The following is a 19364-nucleotide window of genomic DNA, read 5'->3' as shown; positions in this document are numbered from 1 at the left end:
CATCTACAATTAGAGGTTCAGTTATTGTTGTTAGCAAGTAGGTAGTTTTATATTATGTATAGTAGCAAAGCTTTGTTTTTGACCAGACCTCTAACAACATCACTTTTCTGTTTTGGAAGATCAAAGCCATCGGCCAGACAGAACTGAATGCGAGCAACCCAGAAGAAGTGTTACAGCTGGCAGCGCAGAGAAGGAAAAAAAAGTTTCTCCAAGCAATGGCGAAACTTTACTTTTAAGCAGTTAGTTACAATTTTTAACTTTTATTTTTTAAATGATGGGCTAAAAATAAACAGTATTAAAAGATTAAGTTTATATAATACATATGTACATATTTAGTGGCGTTTTCTTTTCAGACAGAATACTGAAACATATTAGTTTAAAAATGAAAACTATACAGAAGACTTCATACCATATCAATAGCTTAAATTTATAATTTCTTCAAAGGAAAGAGTCACATGTTCAATAACAATAAACTAGTAAATCTAGGATAATTTTCTAATCTACTTTTGAGGCTGACATTTCATTTTTAAAAAAACTAGAATATTTATGTAGGAGTAGCTATATACAGTAAGTTCTTATGTCAAGGTTTTGTTGCTTTTTTTTTAAAATAAATAGATTTCTAGGAGTCAGTATACATTTACTGCTTTTCTGCCTTAAGAAAATAGAAGTTTAGGTCAAGTGTTAAGCTTTATCACTTTGACACTGTCCTTAACTCATAATGTAAGAATTTAAAAAGGACCTTAGCAGTTTTGTAAATATAAATAAAGCCTTAGTCACACTAAATTAAGATAACTCTAAAGATTTTTTTTAGAGTAATAAAGTGACTTTGTCATATAAATAGTTTGAAAGGGTACTTAAGTTTTTCGCCCCAATTATGATGTACAAAGAGTTATTATAAAGCAACCTTTATGTCAAAGCCCCAAGTAGGAGCCACAGGTTTTATCTTGTTTATAATTTCTTTGGTATTCCCACTGTTCAGAGTACAGTTTAAACACCATGTTCATCTAAGCTTTACTGGTTAAAAATGTTTTATATAGCAAGGCAAATAAAAATAGTCAAAAAGATGAAAGTTCACCATTTTTTAAAAATTCAAGTTTTATAATAGCTTGCTTGCTACAGCAGCTATAGATAAATTAGTCACCTTATTAAAAAACTAAACCTTTGTAAACAAGTTTAAATTTTATTTTCAAGAACCAAATTGCACTAGTTAAGAGTTTATAAATTTTGAGAATCTAAAAACTAGATTCAAAGTACTATATCATTTAATATACCCTTTAAGGTAACAGTTATCTAGTTGAAAATTCCAATGATGAAATTCCTAGTTTATCAAGATAAACATAGCAACACTGGGTCAAAAGACTTGTTATGGCATAAATCGTGGCTGGCTTTTATCCAGCCAGTATTGGGAATGAAGTCATCTTTGTAAACAAGTACTGCTGTTTCTTTAAACAGCTAACATGGGAATTAAATACATTTCCTCCTTAGTGCCAATTTTAAGTGGTTTTTAAATCAAAGAATGGCAGTGAAACTTCTGAATTGGCAGGACAGTCACAGCACTATTTTCCTGTAAAACTTAAGTTCCATGAAATGCTGTGCAGCACTTCATCAGTTCCAAGTTGTTTGCTCAGTTAACTTTCTTAGTGTTTTCCTGGTGGTTTTTCAGTGCTCTTCGGTGGTGTCATAATGCCTCCATTGCACACTGGTGACAACTGTCCCTCCTTCCTGAAGGTGTTTACATAATTTACTTCATCCTATACATGTGAAGAAATCATGCAGAGATTAACAGCTAAGATGAAACATTGACATGATAAAACAAAGTCAGACCAGACTCTTAGGCTTAATATAATGGTCTCTTTATGTCTTTACAACTGTGAGTAGTCATATTCTAGACGTTCAATGATATTAACTGCCTGCAACTTGTATTTTTAAACTCTACCTGGAGTACTGGTATTAATCTTGAGACACTTAAGTCAAATCTTGATTTGACTTCAAAGTTAATTTTTATTAGGTTTTCTACATTTGAAATCAGTGTCCTCACTGGAACTTTCTATCCCCTCACTATCTTATATAACTGCCTCAAATATTACTCCATTAGTATCCTTACTGTCAGTTTCAGTGCCTTATCAAATAGACCAAAAAATACAAGAAACATACCAGCATAGCCAGATAATTTGTATGTGTCTGTATGTTGTGTCTGTCTTCCATAGAAATCTTCTTAAAAATCTTAAGCTTCGCTGGGCTAGTACTTTTTACTACACTGACAAAAGGTACCATCCAGTCTACACATTCAGAAATGTTGTCCCATTCCAAACCTAGATAAAGAAAAGTTAGAAAAATAACATGTATCATTAGAAAAATACATACATGTTTCTGTTATATCAGAAACATGATTACTGTATTTGCTTGTGCTTGAAAATTTAAAGATAATTAAAAACTCATGTAAAAAGGAAACCAAAACAAGCACATAAAATAAACCAAAATCAATAAGTTTAGCAAGTCAAAACAGGTGATTCCTCTCAAACTGTTTATAATGTGACTATTTTGAGGGAGAAAAAGACTTAGAGCTTTTTAGCCAGTACATGCTACATAGGGAATTGAAACTGTCAAAAACCAAAAACTTAAGGCAGAGCTATAATCACACTGACTAACTTCAAATGGATTTAAATTCCATTTGACTTCATTTTTAAAGAAAATACTTATTTGGCTGCCCCGGGTCTTAGTTGCAGCATGTGGGATCTAGATCCCTGACCAGGGAGGCACCTGGGCCCCTGCATCAGGAACGTGGAATCTTAGCCACTGGACCACGAGGGAAGTCCCAACCTTAATTTTTATTTGTGGATATACACTGGATTAGAAACTACTTATAATAGAAGGGAAGATAATTGTTAAACTGCTTTTTTTCATTAAAATTTTAAAGTCTTGTGTAGCAGGATGCTAAGTTCATAAATAGACCCTTCAAGAGTTGTAAATGTGTAAGGAAAGAACAAAATACACGGTCTTACCTGAGGCTTTCTTAACCACTTCAATAGAGGTAAAGTGGCACAAGGCAGCAGCAGCCAGTATTCTGTACTGGAACTCTAATGAATCGATGGCTAAAATACACAGATCTAAAAGCTAACAGAGGAAAAAGTGCAAGAATTTAGGAAAGAATGAGTACTACATGTCATTAGTCAGCTAGCATTTTAGAGTGCTTACGATGTGGACCATATGCCAAGAATTGCTAAAATTGCAGGGATCCAAAGAGAAGTAAACTGCCATCCAAAGGAAGTTCCAGTCTTGTTAACAGACAAGTAAAGGACTGTTACAATGTAGCATGCATATCCTATTAGGAAGTGCCCTGATCCAGAGTAGGGAAGACTCTGCTTAAATCAGCCCTAACACAGGAGGCAGCCAGAGAGACTGGGGGGTGGAGAATGTTCTGGATACAGGAAACAGAATTTACAAATATTAAGTGAGAAAGTATTACTTTTCTGTGGAATTCCGGTATTTCAGAACACAAAAAATATGAAATAAGGAATATCTTTCCCTCATGTTTTTAAAAAGGGAGCTGCTAGAGAGTTTTGGCCTAGAAAGGGTCTTTAAGTTGAAGTCAGACCTTTATAGTTCTGATTATTCTACTTATGAGAAGCAGGCAGGAAAGAATAGTACCCTCCTCCTGTACTTTCTTAGAATATTTGTTACACACTGGCCTAGGAAAGTTTAAACTTAAAATTTTTAAATGTTATAACTAAATTAGGTGATTTTAATTCCAATATGTAAAATAGGTTCCATATGTATTCAGATATAAGATGGTAAGATAATTATATTGCAATGATTTTATACCATTTAAAACCTAAAACAACTGGCCGAAAAATACCTTTCTGTGTTAAAAATCAAAAAGAGGTATTTAACTGTCTATCTCATTCATACTCCTAGTGAAGAGTGCTCATGATATATTTAAACTCAAGTTTAAAAACTTTTCTAGAAGTTTCAGTTAGCAATGTAAATACTGGGACAGAATTTTATGCATCAGGAGCTTTGTTCTAGTCAGTTAAGGAATGAATTTAATTCAGTATGCTGTCATTTGGTTGTACAGCCTATTTAACACTAAAGAAATATACTAAACAAAACCTGTAATTAATAACATTAGCATATATACAATAAAAATATCAATACCTGAGCAATTTGAATGAACTTTTCCTGAGAATACTGAGGTAGAAGAACTTTAGGAGCATCTTTAAGAGCATCAACTTGGAGGAAAAGATTGAGCCAGGAGATGACCGTTACAGGACAAAGTTCCCATTTTAAAGCCTGTTAATGAAATTAAAATGCCTGTTAATAAGTGTAGTTATATATACACACCACATTATATGGGTAGTTCCTTAAATAGCTGTTTTAAGAAACTTTCTGCTTTAGGCTTATTTCTTCTTATTTTAATGAAAATATTTATAGGTATCTCACCATCTAAAGTGGCTTGTGTTTTAGTCTATTATTGATATAGACCCCTTTATTATACTCTAGTTATCTTTATTTACAAAGTTCATTGGGCCTATTTTTCATTGCTATTTTTCTCATTTCCTGCAGCCCCTTCTCTTCCAAAAGTGTTCTCTACTTTATTGAAACTGCCCTTTTAATTGTATTCAATGACTCCACAGCTAATTCCATTTAAATCTTCCAAGAACTGATTCTACACTTTTTCTTTCTTTCTATGATCTCTAGTGGCTTCTATTCAAAATGTAAAAGTTATAAAAATAAAAAAGCCAAATCCTAATTTATGATATCTTTCCCTCCACGAAGCCCTGGGACTTTACCATTTATAAGTCTACAAAAATTAGGATAGAACAGAGAGTCTTAATCCCTGTAGGACCACCCAGAGAATTCCATCTTCTCTTTATATATCCTTATAGTATACTTCAGGCTTCCCAGGTGGTGCTAGTGGTAAAGAATCCACCTGCCAATGCAGGAGATGCAAGAGACCTGGGTTGGGAAGATCCCTTGGAGGAGGGCATGGTAACCCACTCCAGTATTCTTGCCTGGAGAATCTCATGGACAGAGGAGCCTGGCGGGCTACAGTCCATAGGGTTGCAAAGAGTTAGACATGACTAAAGTGACTTAGCATACATGCATGCATACATTATACTTGAAGTCTGAATCTAGATAACTTTATTATTAGAACATATCAGAACTATACTAAATATAATAACCTATAATGGTAAAAAATCTGAAAAATAATATATGTATATATATATATATAAGCTGAATCATCTTTGCTATACAGCTAAAACTAACAACACTGAAAATCAACTATACTTCAATAAAAATTTTTTTAAAAAGAACAGTATCAGCATGCCAACAAGATCACATTCTAACACAGAGCTATCAATCTGAATGTTTATAAATATTTTACAAGTTTTTAATTTATATTTTACTGCATATAGTTTATAGATAACTTACAAATGAAAGTCATATTGTGTTCTCTGTGTCCTATTTATAAAGCCATGATGCTCAGATTTCATAGCATACTTTCTAGTAGCTAACATTCACCCTTTAATTTCTAATTCAAGGCCCAATTAAATACCTTTATACTTCTCTCCTCTACCCTTCTATTAATAGCCCTTGCCATACATATAGAGAAGAAGAAAAAAGCAGTGAAATATTTCTCATTCTCTATCTGCTGGAAGTGGAAAAACAACTAAGATTTGAAAATCATTGTTGAAATTCATTTAGTACACATACTGTGCTAACTACCTCTTTTTTAAGTTTTAAGTGTTGTTAAACACTTTAACAAATATTCTCAATATAGGAAAATTTGAAAGATGCAGAAAAATAGTTTACAGGTTAAGAAAATTCCCCTCCCATCTTAGAATTGGATCCTAATACTAAAACCTCAGTTTTCACTACTTACATTGTAGTCTTTAAGATTTAGTAAACTATGGTTACTAAATTGCAAGTAGAAATAATAAAGATACTATTACCTTTAATATAGCAAGTTCCATACTTAAGATATCCTCTTCACTGCAAGCACCATCAGTGACATAAGCAAACTCTTGGAGCTTAGGAGCGTAGATTTCCTTTAAAATGGATTTAATTAATATCAAGCACAGCTGAGACTGAGACTAAAACAAACCACATATACAAACCACATCTTGGCTTTGTTTTTAAAAGACAGCATCACAAAGTGATTATAAATTTTTATAAAATAATTCTGTGGCAGCCAAAGCAACCTTACATTTAATATTTTTCACATCTAGGTATCTAAATTAGCCAACTTGTATTGACTGAAACATTTTTATAGAAGTGATTTAAAATCTTAGTTAATAAACAATTAGGAGTATTTTAACCAGTGATTTCAGTGACTGGTTAAAACAAAAAGCCAAACTTGTTTTAGGACTGCTTGGTATACAAGACTAAAACAGGATACTCAACAAAGTCTAGAAAATGAAAATGTTAACCTTACCCTAGTACAAAAGTATGGTTAGTCAAACAATAATTTGTGCAGTTTGTTGATCTGTCTTAATTCAGAGAACAAGAACCAGAATGATGAGAGGAGTAGAAGAGATGCCTACCACAGGTGAGAACAGGCTAAAGATCAAGATTCAGTCTAGAAAAATATTTGAAACATAAAGTATTATTTCAGGTAAGGAGATACTGAATAGAAACTTATAAAATTTGGGGATAGCCCGTAAACGTCAAAAGACAAAAATGTGGAAGAAAAATACACTTCAGGAAATTAATGCATGGTTCAGTCCCTCCTGTACTCAAAACTGTACAGGCTTTGAAAACATCAGATGAAGTTACTAATGATCTGTGTTGAATTTAAGAAAAGTAGATTGAAACTATGTGAAAAAAGATTTCAGGCAGAAAAGTTATTTCCTTCTATCCTGGCACTGTTATCAGATACAGAAATATTAGGCTGGATATAGATCATTATTCTAACCCAAGATAGCATTTATTGCATTTGATTGGTTAAGTAGGTCTCAAAGACCATTCTATTGAATCCAAGCACCATAACTAGGTATATAGAGACAGCATTGGTGGTTTTGTTTGGCACAGTGAGTCATGGAACATTTCATCTAGATTCTAGTTCCAGAATCAAACCAGAGACTTATAATTTAAGAGTTTGGGGTAAATACATCTAGAGAGCTTACCTCAAGTTTGGAAGCAATGAATAATGAGGTAATTCCAATCAGTTGAAGCATATTTTTATTTATATCCTTTTGTGTCAACATAAATCTATCAAAAAAGTCTTGTGCAAGATAAAATGTTTCCCTATGAAGTGTGTATACTTCACATACCTAGAGAAGAATCCAAACATTAAATATTATTCCATTAATTTCTCCAAATTACAAAGTTCCTCTTAGCATACTAAAGAACAGTTTTCTGAAGCCCAACTTTTTTAGGATACCAAATCACAAATGCAGGAAAAAGTAACATGTGCTAATAGAATAAATTAATCTATTACCATCCTCACTGACTCTTAATTAGTTTCATAGGTTTTTTCCACATGGATTTAATGTGTTTATTCCCAGGTTCATTTTGCTAACTATGGATGAGAACTTTTTCCTATTAACTTTTTAATTTTTATTGATGATAAATGGGTGGGTGTTTTCATGATCCTTAGTTTGTCTTCTGATAGTTCCAAGTGATTCCTTTCATTATTTTAGATATACATTTAACTACAAAATGACAACTGTGTTTCTTCAATGTTCTTACCTCATTTAAGAACTAAAGAAGAAAACTGAATGGATAACACTGGTGATGGTCAAAATTTTTATTGTATTCCTTGTTTCTGACTGTAATGGGAGTTCCCCTAATGTTACACTATTACTATTACTAATAAGTAGTATCTGTCATTTCCACAATATAGGGAAAGCTTTTAATTCTCAAAATAATTTCATGAAGCAGGGAGGAAACAGAGGGATAGACATCAATGTGTTACTAATAAACATTTAATGTGTTAAGGAAATTTATTCCTAGCTTATTACACATTTTAAAATCAGGAATGTATATTGAATTTAAAAAAACACCTTTTACATCCATGATATATAACCTTATGATTTTTCTTCCTTAAACTATAAATAGAGTTTCAAATGTTGAACCATTTTTGCATTCCTAGACTGAAAGACTATAGTCAGACAAAGTAGAGATTAGTGCTCTGCTGGATTTGACTTACTATATATTCTATTTGGTTTTGTATATGTAATCATATATTTAAGGGAAAATAGGGATAAATTTGATATACAGCCACTGAATAAAAATCAATTTAACATAAAAAGGAAAAATAAAATCAACATAATTATGCTGAAAAGTTGCATTCATGATCACTAGACATTCAGAAAAAGTCAGTAATCAACTACAGTTTTGTACACATATGATTGAAATATAATCTTCCCTTCTAGTCAGAATAAGGAATAAGATGACTGGATTCAGAAGGACAATATTTTGTATTCATAAGAACTTTTCTGATAGCTCCTGGGATCTATTCTGCCATGTGGTACTTCCCCCTTAAAGTTCACTGTCTCTATACAAAACAGGGAAATTACAGAGCAAGTATCCAAGGATTGTGGGAAAATCAGTTTGTTATCAATACAGGTAATCATTTTCTCAATAATAATTTGAGATTCTTTCAGAATTATTATCCAGAAAGGATATGGTGCCTAAACGAGAGCAGACATTCTGGCACAGATTTTTTAGGGACTTCTGGATCACTAATTATTTCTTTACTGGTACAGTTTATTTCTGAAAGGAACAGAGGGATATAATAAAAGTTACATGGAGCCTTGAGGGCTTAGGGCTACTGGATATTCAAAACCTCCTTATCATTTAGGATATAGAAATTAGGATTCCAAATCATAATTTGATTTTGGTGACGGAGGACTTCTGAGGGTCCTGAAGCCTAGTCCTGGTTCTTCACTTTGCACGGCAGAATGCAAAATCTTGTCAAATTCTGTTCATCTCGAGTATCCTTGGCACCTAGAACAGTGCCTAGTACACAGCAATACCCAGATACCAGGATTTCTAAATTGCGTTTGGCTTATGTGGGATATAGTGGCTGTGTCAAGATTTTACTCTTATCATTTGGTATCATCTGCTGGTGAACAGCACCCAAAAAATGCCTCCTGGGGTCTTTCCTGGTGGTCCAATGGCTAAGACTCTGTGCTCCTAATGCAGGGATTTGAGGGAACTAGGTCCCACATGCTGCAACTAAGAGTTCACATACTGCAACTGAAGATCTACATGCCAAAACTAAGACCCAGTACAGCCAAATAAGTACTAAACAACAACAACAAAAAGGCTCCTGGCAATAGGTAATATACCATGAGGGCACATGGAAAGCATATTATGTTTAAATACTTTCCCGTCATACAGAGAAAAAAGAAATTTGTACTGCTAGAACATACCTCTAAAAGCCAGTCTAGAAGTATTGACCTCATCTGTGGTTCCAACTCAGAATGCAGAACTTCAAAATGTTTGTCGTGAACATATCTGGTCTCTTTTTTTAACATGTTTAGCCAAACATCTTGTGAACATCCCCAGCTATGGAAAAGCGAAAAATATTGTCTGATCTACATAATATACAGCTACCTGTTTCACATTGAGTAAACTCAACTTCCAAACACTGAATTAGAATTTGGAAGGAATAACTCTTAAATTAGGAAAAACTGCTACTTTAAGAAACCATTTCTTTAACGTGAAATTATACAAAGAACTTGAACTATGATAATCTAAATTGACAGATTTCGGGAGGTGGGAGGGGGGATCAGGATGGGGAATACGTGTAAATCTATGGCTGATTCATATCAACGTATGACAAAAAACAAAATAAAAAAATAAATAAATTGACAGATTTCAAGAATGCCTTCTAGTCCCCATTTACTTATATTTTACAAAGGCACCGATTTAAGATAACCATGTCTTCTCGAGAACAATACTAAAAAAGTAAATATTTAGAACGTATGATCCCAGTAGACACAGTCTCAATCACCTCCAGACTGTCAGTACTTTGCTGTAGGAGTTAGGTGGGACAGGACAAAAGGAAGATGGGTGAGTTTAAACATTTGAGTCCATTAATTTGCTTATTAAAGCCAAATATAAATTACTACACATTTTATATAAGCTGTACCTCTTAGTCATTCATTAACTATAAAAAAGTATAGACCTTAATAACTAATCTTGGTAAGAAATAAGAGGAGCTAATCTATCAAATCAAAATGCTGTACATGTTAAAATACTTCCAGCTTAACAATGTACATAAATTACTTAAACTCTATTAAAAAGGTGATTCAGTTCTGATAAGGCTTACAGTCTTCAGCAAGCAAATGAAAATAATGTTATACAATCAATGTTTTAAATACCTATGTCATCTGCAATAGCACTACTGCCAGAAAACATGCTTAAAGACTAGTTTTTAAAAAAGCAGTTTTTACAAGTTTCTATCTTATAGTGAAGGCAAAAAATAAGTCAAAATAGCACCATGTATTACATCAGTAAATTTTAATCTTTGACATTAAATTACTGAAATTTTTCTTACCTTAAATCAGGTAAAGGTGAAGGATTAATAAAAAGATTTTTAAATCTATAATTTGTGAATCTGGAGAAGTCACTTGTTCCTATTTCTTTGTGGGGTGTTTCAATGATAATGCAAGGACTGATCCCCCCGGATAATACAGGTGGCCAACAATTCTGTCATTTAAAAAACAAGAATATATTTATACAGTAAGAAACCAGCTTTTGTCTGAGATCTTTTCTAAATGAAAGCTAATACTTCTAAACAGTCTATAGTTTCCCCCAAACACCATCATTAGCTAACAGTGCTGACAGTCTAGTTAATTTAAGCTGACATTCATATTTAATAGTTAGTCCTGTAACTCATATCACTGTTCATAAATAGTAACAGGTAGGATGTTTTAGACAACAAATTATAGTTCTGGAAATACAAGACATTAGGTATTGAGGGAGAGTAGAAAGAACAACAAAATGCATCAGTAGTCAAATAGCACTTTCAATATTGTAAAATTCTTCCTCTATATTTAGCAATAGTGTCCAGGGCACTTCCCCACCCTCTCCACTCCTTTAAGGCCTGTTTCAGGCCTTAAACTTTAGAATACACGAAGGCAAAACCTTGAATGTACAAACAATTAAATATCTAAAGGGCCCTTTCTCCAGTCAATGAGGGCTTCAAAGAGAACCACTATTTCTACAGTGTTTTCTCTACAACACATAGGCAGAGTAGATAGCAAAGGGCTGGGTGCCAGTGTGTCACCGACTTTACATCCTATTTATGCCCTAGGAGCAGCTATTAGGACCCTCCACTACAGTCAGAGAGGGAACAAAGAGCACTGCATTGGACAGATTAGGCGGGCCCTGGTGCACCAGGCAGCTCCTGGAGGGAGGGATTTACAAAGAGGAACCAGCTGCGTCAAGGCAAACTTACTCTGCAGCTGTAGTAGGATTCAGGGACATAAAAACCACCCAAAGACAAGCGCCTTCCTGCTGACCCCTAGGGGCATTAAAAGTGTCAGAGGAATCTTCCTACCGCAAAACAATAACACAATTTTTTTTCTGTCCCGCATTTGTGTCCCCCAAACCCAGCCCAGTTCTGCATTACCCTAATTTCATACTGTTGTTTCTTGGTGACCTCCTCTTTTCTTTTTTTGACATCCTGGAAAATAAAAACGTCATGGTTACACTAAGGTCCCAGCAAGGAATTTTCTTTCTCCTCTCTTCCCCTCCTTAACTCACTTGGGCCGTTTTCCTCTTCTTGGCCTGAATTACTTGGGCTTCTTGCGGGGAATCCGTCTGACTGGCCTGGGGCTGCTGTTTAGCTTGTAAACGGCTACTATAGAGTTTTTAAGAAGGAAGTTTAATTAGAAAGTGATTAATCTCAAAGGCAGCAACTAATTTTGAAGCATATTTCCAAGATAAAGAATGTTACCTGCGTCTTGACATTCTCTTCTTTCACTTGAAGGAAACCTCTGGGGGCGGGGGGGGGGGGCGGGGAGGGAAAAACCAGAGTCAAATACGTGGTCATTCATACTCTCCAAGTCCAGTCAGAGGTTTACACCTAGGTTCCTCAGATGACCCGAGCCATTTTACCGCGTTGACTTCTGCACTATATTAGCGCATGATTTATTAGACACATGCCTGTATTCCCTCAACTCAAGGTACAGCCCGGACGGGAGTGTCTTCAAAAACATTTTGCAAAGCTCCCTCAGGACGCGCAGGGAAGCAGATGGGATCTTTTCTGCGTCCTGTACCCCTCTCCCCCGGACCCCCACCCCCAACCCTGAGCGGGGCCTGGGCAGCGCCCCCACTTCCCCCCACCTCCCACCCTGCACAAATCGCGGGGAGAGGGGGGTTGTGGAGGCGAGACGCTGAGGAGAAGCCGGTTCCGCGCCAATTTGGAGAGCGGCGGTGGCGGGGGAGCAGGGGGCGGAGGGAACTTGTGTCACGTCCTTCAGTCTCCTTTCCCTCCTTCCCGGCCCTGCCGGCCCCTGCCCACCGCCTGGAGGGGCACTGCGACCCCGACTCCAGATGGGAGATAAGGACGAAGAAAAGGCAGTTCCATTTAAAAAGTGGGGGTCGGGGGGGGGGGGAACCGTGGTGGTGTGGGGAAACCGGTCGGCTCTGGGAACTTTTCTCCCCGTGAAGGAGACCCTGACCCTCAACCTTCTTTCCTGAGGGGATAGCTCCCCCAATGGGGGCGGCACAGAGAAGCCCCAAGAATGAGGGGCTGCTCCGCGGGCCTCCCGCTTAGGGGCAGCCCTCCATCCCCTGCCACCTCCCAGGTCCCCTGCCAAGGGTCCTGACAGGGACGGGGAACGCGGGAACCCGGCGTCCCCAGAAGCCTGCTTCTCAGCCCTGCCCGTTTTCCCTGCCCCCCAGGCTCGCGCCCGCGAGATGGATCGACCCGGGGGTGAGGAGTGGGGAAGGGGTGGGGGGTTTCTTTCCTCCCGCATCCCGCCCTGCGCCCAGCACCTCCTCACCGCCAGACCCGCTACCGCTCGGCTCTCAGCTGGCGCCGGCGCCAACCCAATATATAGGCCGGGCCGGGCCCGCCCCGCGCGCATGCGCCGCAGACTGACACCTCCGGACAGCTCGCTCCCCTCCCCCGCGCGCCCGCCGCCCGCCCACCCGCGCGCGCAGCGCCGCGCCCTGGCCTCTGTCCGCGCTCGCCGGGCTCGAGGGCCCGCAGGGCTGGCTCACCGCGGCCCCCTGCCTTGCCCCTGCCCGCGCGGCCCGGCGGCAGGAGGGAGCCTTTCAAGAGGGCTCCGCTCCTCCACCGCCGCCTCAGCCCTGCTCCCCGCCGCTCGACTTCGTCATCTCCCGCCAGTACGTTTCTGTTCCCTCCCTCCTCTCTCAACTCTCGAAGGCCGGGGGTGTGAGGCCGCAGACCCCGGCCCCGGCGTATGGCCCTGTGGAGGCGGCTCGGGGGTGGGGGTGGGGGGCAGGAGGCACAGAGCGGCTAGGAAGTGGCCATCCTCTGGCGGAGGTTGGCTGTCCCGCCTAGGCCTCCAGGAACCCGGGTTTTCTGAGGAGACTCGCGGACCCAAAGGGCCCGCCCCCTGCGGGCGGGGCGCGGCGCCGGGGACTGGCGACCTGGCCAATGGGAGGCGGGGACAGCGGCACAGCGTGGAGCCGCCTGGCGAGCTGGCCAATGAGAGACGGGGACGGCGGCACAGCATGGAGCCGCCTGGCGAGCTGGCCAATGGGAGGCGGGCATGGCGGCACAACGTGGAGATGCTGCAGAATGTAAACACAGCGCGGCGCGCCGGGGACCGCGTGTACCGCCGCGCGCCCCACCCGGGCCTGCTGGGACCCTTGGAGCCCCACGACGGCCACTCTCAGGGATGCCTGTCTTGCACTTTGCTCCAGCGCGCCCGCCGAGGTATGCATCAACCCTCTTATTTCCCCTGCCCTCTGCTATGCGGACTTGGTCACGACTCTTCGTGGGGGTGGGTCCCTCTACCCCATGTCACCCAGCCGCTGCCTGGCAGCTTCCCCATTCAGGTGGTCCGAGCGCAGGAAACAAAACGCTCGCGCCGAGCCGCGCGGTCCCTCTCTCCTCCCAATCTCCAGTTCTGGAGCCCTTCAAGAGGAAGCGTAGACATCTCTCTGGAGCGGGGCCGAGGGTGGGTGGCATTGCCTCTTTCCCCAAGAGAACGGTGGCTCTCCGGGGGCCATGCCCGACGGGGACAGCGGTTCCACCACGTGCAGGCCCAGGGCCGGCCCGCCGCGCCCCGCCCCGCCGCTGCAGCCGCCAGCGCGCCCTGCGGAGCCCGCGCCAGCCGCCAGCGCGGGAGATCGCCGCCCGCCTCCGAGCGGTCAGGCGAGGAGGCGGTCCGGCGCGTGTTTCCCTCCTTTTCCCCTAGCATCCAGGTTTGGGGTTCCCTTCGCTGCCTCTGCTAACGTCCTGCCCCGGAGCGCCCCCAAGATCGGGGTGTCTCCAAGTAGGACCAACCGTGGACCCTCCCGCAGCCCGGATTTGCGGGGCGAGAAAGTGTGGGGGACGTCCTGCGGGAACAAAGACCCCCGGAGCGGGAGGAGCCGTGCGGAAGCTTCCTGGGCCCCGCGGCGGCTCGCGCCGGACGCCGGCAGGCAGTGTTCGCCTGTCTGCCCGGGCCCGAGTGGAGCCACCGGGGGAGGCCGGGAGCCCCGGCGCGGCGGCGCGGCCCGGGGCCTTCCCGAGATGCACCGGGAGGCGGCGGCCCCGGGCTCTCGGCTCCGCGCCTTTTGTGCCGCGCGGCTCGCGGGGCCTCGAAATCACGCCTGCGCTTCAGGCAAAACCCTCCTTCACCGTTTTCTCGCCACAGTCTCCGGACGCCGGCAAATAATTTGTTTGTTTCCCTCCCAAATTTACCCGTGAGGAAATAAGGGTCTTGTCTAAGGTGACGCGGGCTTCCCAGGTGGCGCTAAGTGGTAAAGAACACGCCTGTCAGTGCGGGAGACATGAGAGACGCGGGTTCGATCCCTGGGTCGGGAAGATGCCCTGGAGGAGAAAATGGCAGCCTGCTCCTGTCTTCTTGCCTGGAAAGTCCTCACGGACAGAGGAGCCTCTTGGGCTACAGTCCGTAGGATCGCACAGAGTCGGACAAGACTGAAGTGACTTAGTGCACAAAAGGTGTCATTGAATCAGAAGCGGCCCAGGAAACTTCATACCACTTAGGATGGTTTATGATGGCTTTCTCGATGAGGGGGGAGTTGGCTCCTTTTTGTAGTCACCTCAAAACGCTGTGCTGTTCCAGTATAAAGCTTAGGGAGCTAATAGCGTGATGGTAAGAAATGGGAGGCCTTCCAACAAGCTTATGACTGGAACGTAAGCAAAACTGGTGGCCTCCGTGAGTGAATTTGGTAGTGACACTGAAAACCACTCTCGGGAGTTTGGAAGCCCAACGCCGGGCAAACTAGTAAATGAGATACCATAATTAGAAGTGTTCTGTGGACCATGCGGTTGACTATGAAGTGAACACTGGAATCCTAGTAGAGGAGACATTAAAATCCTAAGACTGCTTCGTGTGGAAAGGGACAGGGTGAATTCTGCCATATTACCAGGACCCGGTCACTGGTCAGGTGGGACCAAAATGAACAGGGCTTACCTTTCAGGTGGACAGAGTGTGGAATCTTGCTCTGCTGTAAGTCATCTTAATCTCTGTAAACCTGAGTTTTGTGGAGAAGAGATAACAGACCCTCGTTTCAAGGGCGTGTTTCAGATTAAATTTTATAATGTGTATAGACACCCTCCGTATACACAATGGACGTTAATTTGAGCAAACTCCTGGAGTCAGTGGAGAACAGAAGAACCTGGTGTGGTTCGGTCCATAGGGTTGCAGAGTCAGACACGACTTGGCCACTGACCATCGACAACAACAGAGACCCTCTCTTGCATGTGTACCTGTCAGAGAGCAGCTGCTACGTGCTGTCTTCACTCTCCATCCACCCCCCTTACCAGTTTATACTCAGAGACATGCAGATTATAAAACTGCTGTTTCCCAAAGTTTTGTCCTTGTACTCGTCTTTTTGGGTACCTATTTTAGGTATCATCTTTCAATATGTTATCTTTGTTTTGTATTTGTATATGTTCATTTTCAGCTCCCTACTTTTTCTACTTATCCCAGTTTTAATATTCACTTCCTTTGAAATGTATGAAATTCCTTTATACTTGTAACAGTTTTAGAAACTTTGGCATTTTCTAAAGTATATTTTGTCCATTGTACACGCAACGTTAAAACACCATGGTAAATAAACTGTTGCCTCTACAGTGCTTTCATTTTCAGCAAAAAGGAAAAAAAAAGGGGGGGGGGGAGATTCTTAGAAGGACAGATTTGGAAAAAAAAAATTAGGCCCAGCCCAATTATTTTTTGCTTCTGCACCTTTTCTATGCCATACCTCTGTGCTCTTCAGTTATACTCACCTCTCAGGATAGTAATTACCAATTAAAATGTCTTTTGTCTTCAACTAGGTGGTGAGCCTTCTTTTGTTTTGTTTTGTTTTTTAACAGCCAGTACCCACCTGTTCAGAGGCATGCTTGATAGGAGCGTGGTAAATACTGAATTGAATTATGGATAGGATATCTCATTATAGAACTTAAATTCTGTAAGGTTAGAGTGATGGATGGTAGAATTATTCCCAATTAATATTAGGATTTTTAAAATTAATAAACTATCTTTTAGAAAAGTTTTACAGAAAAATTGAGCAGGTAGAACAGAGCTTCCATAAACTCCTCTGCTTTCCTCCACCCTCCCCCACCATGGCAGTTTCCCCTATTATTGACATCTCACTTTACTGTGGTGCATTGATGCATTATATTATTATTATAATGCAAAGTTAAGAACAATTAAAGTCTGTGTTTCATTCAGGTTTCCTTAGTTTACCCTAATATCTTTTCACTGTGGCAGGATACACACCTCACGTTTAGAAGTCACGTCTTCTTATGGTTCCTCTTGGCTGTGACTGTTTCTCAGACTCTTCTTGTTCTTGATGATCTTGACAGTTTTTCGGAGTGCTGATCAAGTATGTTGGAGGATGTCTCTATGGGAATTTATCTGATGTTTTTCTCATGGTTAGATGTTTATGGGTTTGGAGGAAGATGATCACAGAGGTAAAGTGTCATTTTCATCACATCATATCAAAGCTCCATGCGATCATCATGGTTTATGAACTGCTGATGTTGACCTTGATCACCTGGTCATGTTTGTCAGGCTTCCCCACTGTAAAGTTGCCCCCCACACTCTACTATGTACCTACTCTTGGGAAGTAGGTATGCAGCCCACACCTAAGGAGTAGGTCCTTATGCCCCCCTCCTTCAGGGTAAAGTACCTACATGGTTCATTTGGAATTCTTCCATGTAGGAAATTTGTCTCCTGATTTATTAAGTCATCCAATGATTTCTTTATATCTTGTTGCTCAAGTTCTAACTTTGGTCAGGGTAATACCTTTTTATTGTTATAGGGCTGATTTGAAGTTAAACAACAATGAATGTGGCTAAATGATAATCAGCGTTTCTCACATAAGAGAGGAATAAAACTCCCCCCCCCGACCATTTCATTAAAGTAAAGTCGCTCGGTCGTGTCCGACTCTTTGAGGCCTACCAGGCTCCTCTGTCCATGGGATTTTCCAGGCAAGAGTACTGGAGTGGGTTGCCATTTCCTTATTATCTGTATTAGCCAAAGCGAAACTATAGAAGAGCATTCCTTCCAGATTGCAATACTGGATTACCCATCAGACTGTTCTTTATATTTATTCATTATAGACATTTTTCAGTACGCACGCCGGCTTTTTTTTTGACCCGGGGAGTGGTGATACAAGGACCGCTAGTAGAGTTTGCCGCTGCTGCCTTGATTTGTTTTAGGGCACCAGTGGTTTTAACTGACGTTGCATTTGCATCATCAGAGCCAACAGTAATGTGTTGAAAAAGACAAATGTCGTAATCGTAATTTTTTTGTGAAAATAGTTGTGACCTTTTGGTCCTTCTGAAAGGGTCTTCGGGATCCCCACCCCTGCAGACATCTATGGAACACACTTTGAAAACAGCAGACCTAGTTTCCAAATCAGAATGCTGAGAGTCATCTTAGTCCTGTAGTGGAGTCTGATTCCAGCCCCCCTGTGCTGTATTGTCTTCCAATTACTGTTGCATCTCTAAAGGAGATCAGTCCTGAGTGTTCACTGGAAGGACTGATGTTGAAGCTGAACCCCCAAGTACTTTGGCCGCCTGATGCTAAGAACTGACTCATTGGAAAAGACCTTGATGCTGGGAAAGATTGAAGGCGGGAGGAGCAGGGGACGACAGAGGATGAGATAGTTTGGATGGTATCACTGACTCAATGGACGTGAGTTTGAGCAAGCTCTGGGAGTTGGTGATGGACCGGGAGGCCTGGCGTGCTGCAGTCCATGGGGTCACAAAGAGTCGGACACAACTGAGCGACTGAACTGAACTGAACTGACCATCGCATCATTTCCAAATTCTCTTTCCCCCACCTCCTTAGTTCAGGACTCCATTCTTTCCTTAAATACTGCGGCAATCTCCTAACTGGTTTTCCTGACATGTGTGGCCCCTTCTATTTTGTGTTCCAGTGTATCTCCCAGGCTCTCTAAAGCATAGATCTAACCACCCAGCCAAGGGCCTGTTGTGGATCACTTTGGGTTAAAGGCCAAGGCCCCTACTTAACACACACAGCCTCTCGAACCCAGGAAGTTCAACGGGGTGCCTTCCTGCACAGCCCTGCCTCTTTCACTTCCGACCTTTGCGCCTGCACCTCTCCCCCCACCTCCACGGTCTTCCCCAGCTACCTCCCAGGAATCCGTGCAGACGCAGAGACGCCTCCTCTAGAAGGTGTCCCAGAGGCCGGAGGCAGGGCGCCCCTTCAACCCTCGGCCTTCGGCCTCCCCCACGGCCCTTCCCAGGCTACAGGGGGCTGCGGGGACGGAGGCTGCCTCTGGGGGCCCCTCACGCTGGGCCGGGGGCCTGGCCGACCGCGGCCTCTGTGCTCGCCCGGGGCGGCCCTCTTCCCGAGACGCCCGGGGGAAGCGCTTCGCCGCGGGCAGCTGGGAGGGCCGGCGGGGCCGCGGCTGAGCACCGCCCTGTGGAGGCGGAGCTGCTCCCGGGCTCGGGGGCCCTGCAGCCCCGCGGGGTCAGAGCCCAGGGCGCCCGTTCGGTCGCACTGCCCGCGGCTGTTATCTGGGAGGCAGGCCGTGGGGAGGACGGCCTCTAGGGGGTGAGACCGCGAGCAAGCTCTGAAGCCGGCGGGCCGGCCCCCCTCCCAGTGCAGGGAAAGACCAGGGGTAAACGGCAGCCTTGGAAATCCAGAGGCTCTGCCGTGGAGGTTGAAACAGGCAGGAGGGTGAGGGTTGGATTGGCCCCCTCTGGGCCAGGCGCTGTTAACTGCAGG

The 19364-nt window shown here is 42.3% G+C and overlaps 3 protein-coding genes across 8 annotated transcripts in view; 2 read left to right on the top strand and 1 right to left on the bottom strand.

Moving 5' to 3' along the window:
- The window catches only part of INTS8 (integrator complex subunit 8), a 41723-nt gene extending 41404 nt beyond the window's left edge, over positions 1–319 (top strand). For all 3 annotated transcript variants that reach the window (XM_043483265.1, XM_043483264.1, XM_043483262.1), the window contains one exon: positions 120–319. In XM_043483265.1, the coding sequence (XP_043339200.1) occupies positions 120–236 (117 nt within the window). In that variant the 3' untranslated portion in view covers positions 237–319. The remainder of the gene's footprint in view (positions 1–119) is intronic.
- On the bottom strand, positions 241–13302 carry CCNE2 (cyclin E2). Of its 3 annotated transcripts, none has more exons than XM_043483267.1 (12): positions 13186–13302; positions 11915–11954; positions 11722–11818; positions 11588–11641; positions 10511–10662; positions 9381–9516; positions 7128–7274; positions 5955–6050; positions 4156–4290; positions 3003–3114; positions 2155–2312; positions 241–1751 (listed from the first exon to the last, which is right to left on the bottom strand). In XM_043483267.1, exons 2-12 carry the CDS (start codon positions 11926–11928, stop codon positions 1638–1640), a joined length of 1215 nt encoding a protein of 404 aa, XP_043339202.1. In that variant the 5' UTR covers positions 11929–11954; positions 13186–13302; the 3' UTR covers positions 241–1637. The 3 variants fall into 3 exon arrangements, with proteins under 3 accessions (XP_043339202.1, XP_043339201.1, XP_043339204.1); XM_043483266.1 differs by lacking the exon at positions 13186–13302 and adding an exon at positions 12966–13056; XM_043483269.1 differs by lacking the exons at positions 7128–7274; positions 13186–13302 and adding an exon at positions 12966–13056.
- The window catches only part of LOC122450897 (translation initiation factor IF-2-like), a 38321-nt gene continuing 31923 nt past the window's right edge, over positions 12967–19364 (top strand). For both annotated transcript variants that reach the window (XM_043483270.1, XM_043483271.1), the window contains exon 1: positions 12967–13867. In XM_043483270.1, coding sequence (XP_043339205.1) covers positions 13048–13867 — 820 coding nt within the window. In that variant the 5' untranslated portion in view covers positions 12967–13047. The remainder of the gene's footprint in view (positions 13868–19364) is intronic.

The sequence above is a fragment of the Cervus canadensis genome, chromosome 12 (assembly GCF_019320065.1).
Source record: "Cervus canadensis isolate Bull #8, Minnesota chromosome 12, ASM1932006v1, whole genome shotgun sequence".
NCBI classification, from domain to species: domain Eukaryota; kingdom Metazoa; phylum Chordata; class Mammalia; order Artiodactyla; family Cervidae; genus Cervus; species Cervus canadensis.
This window is presented reverse-complemented; position numbering and strand designations above follow the sequence as displayed.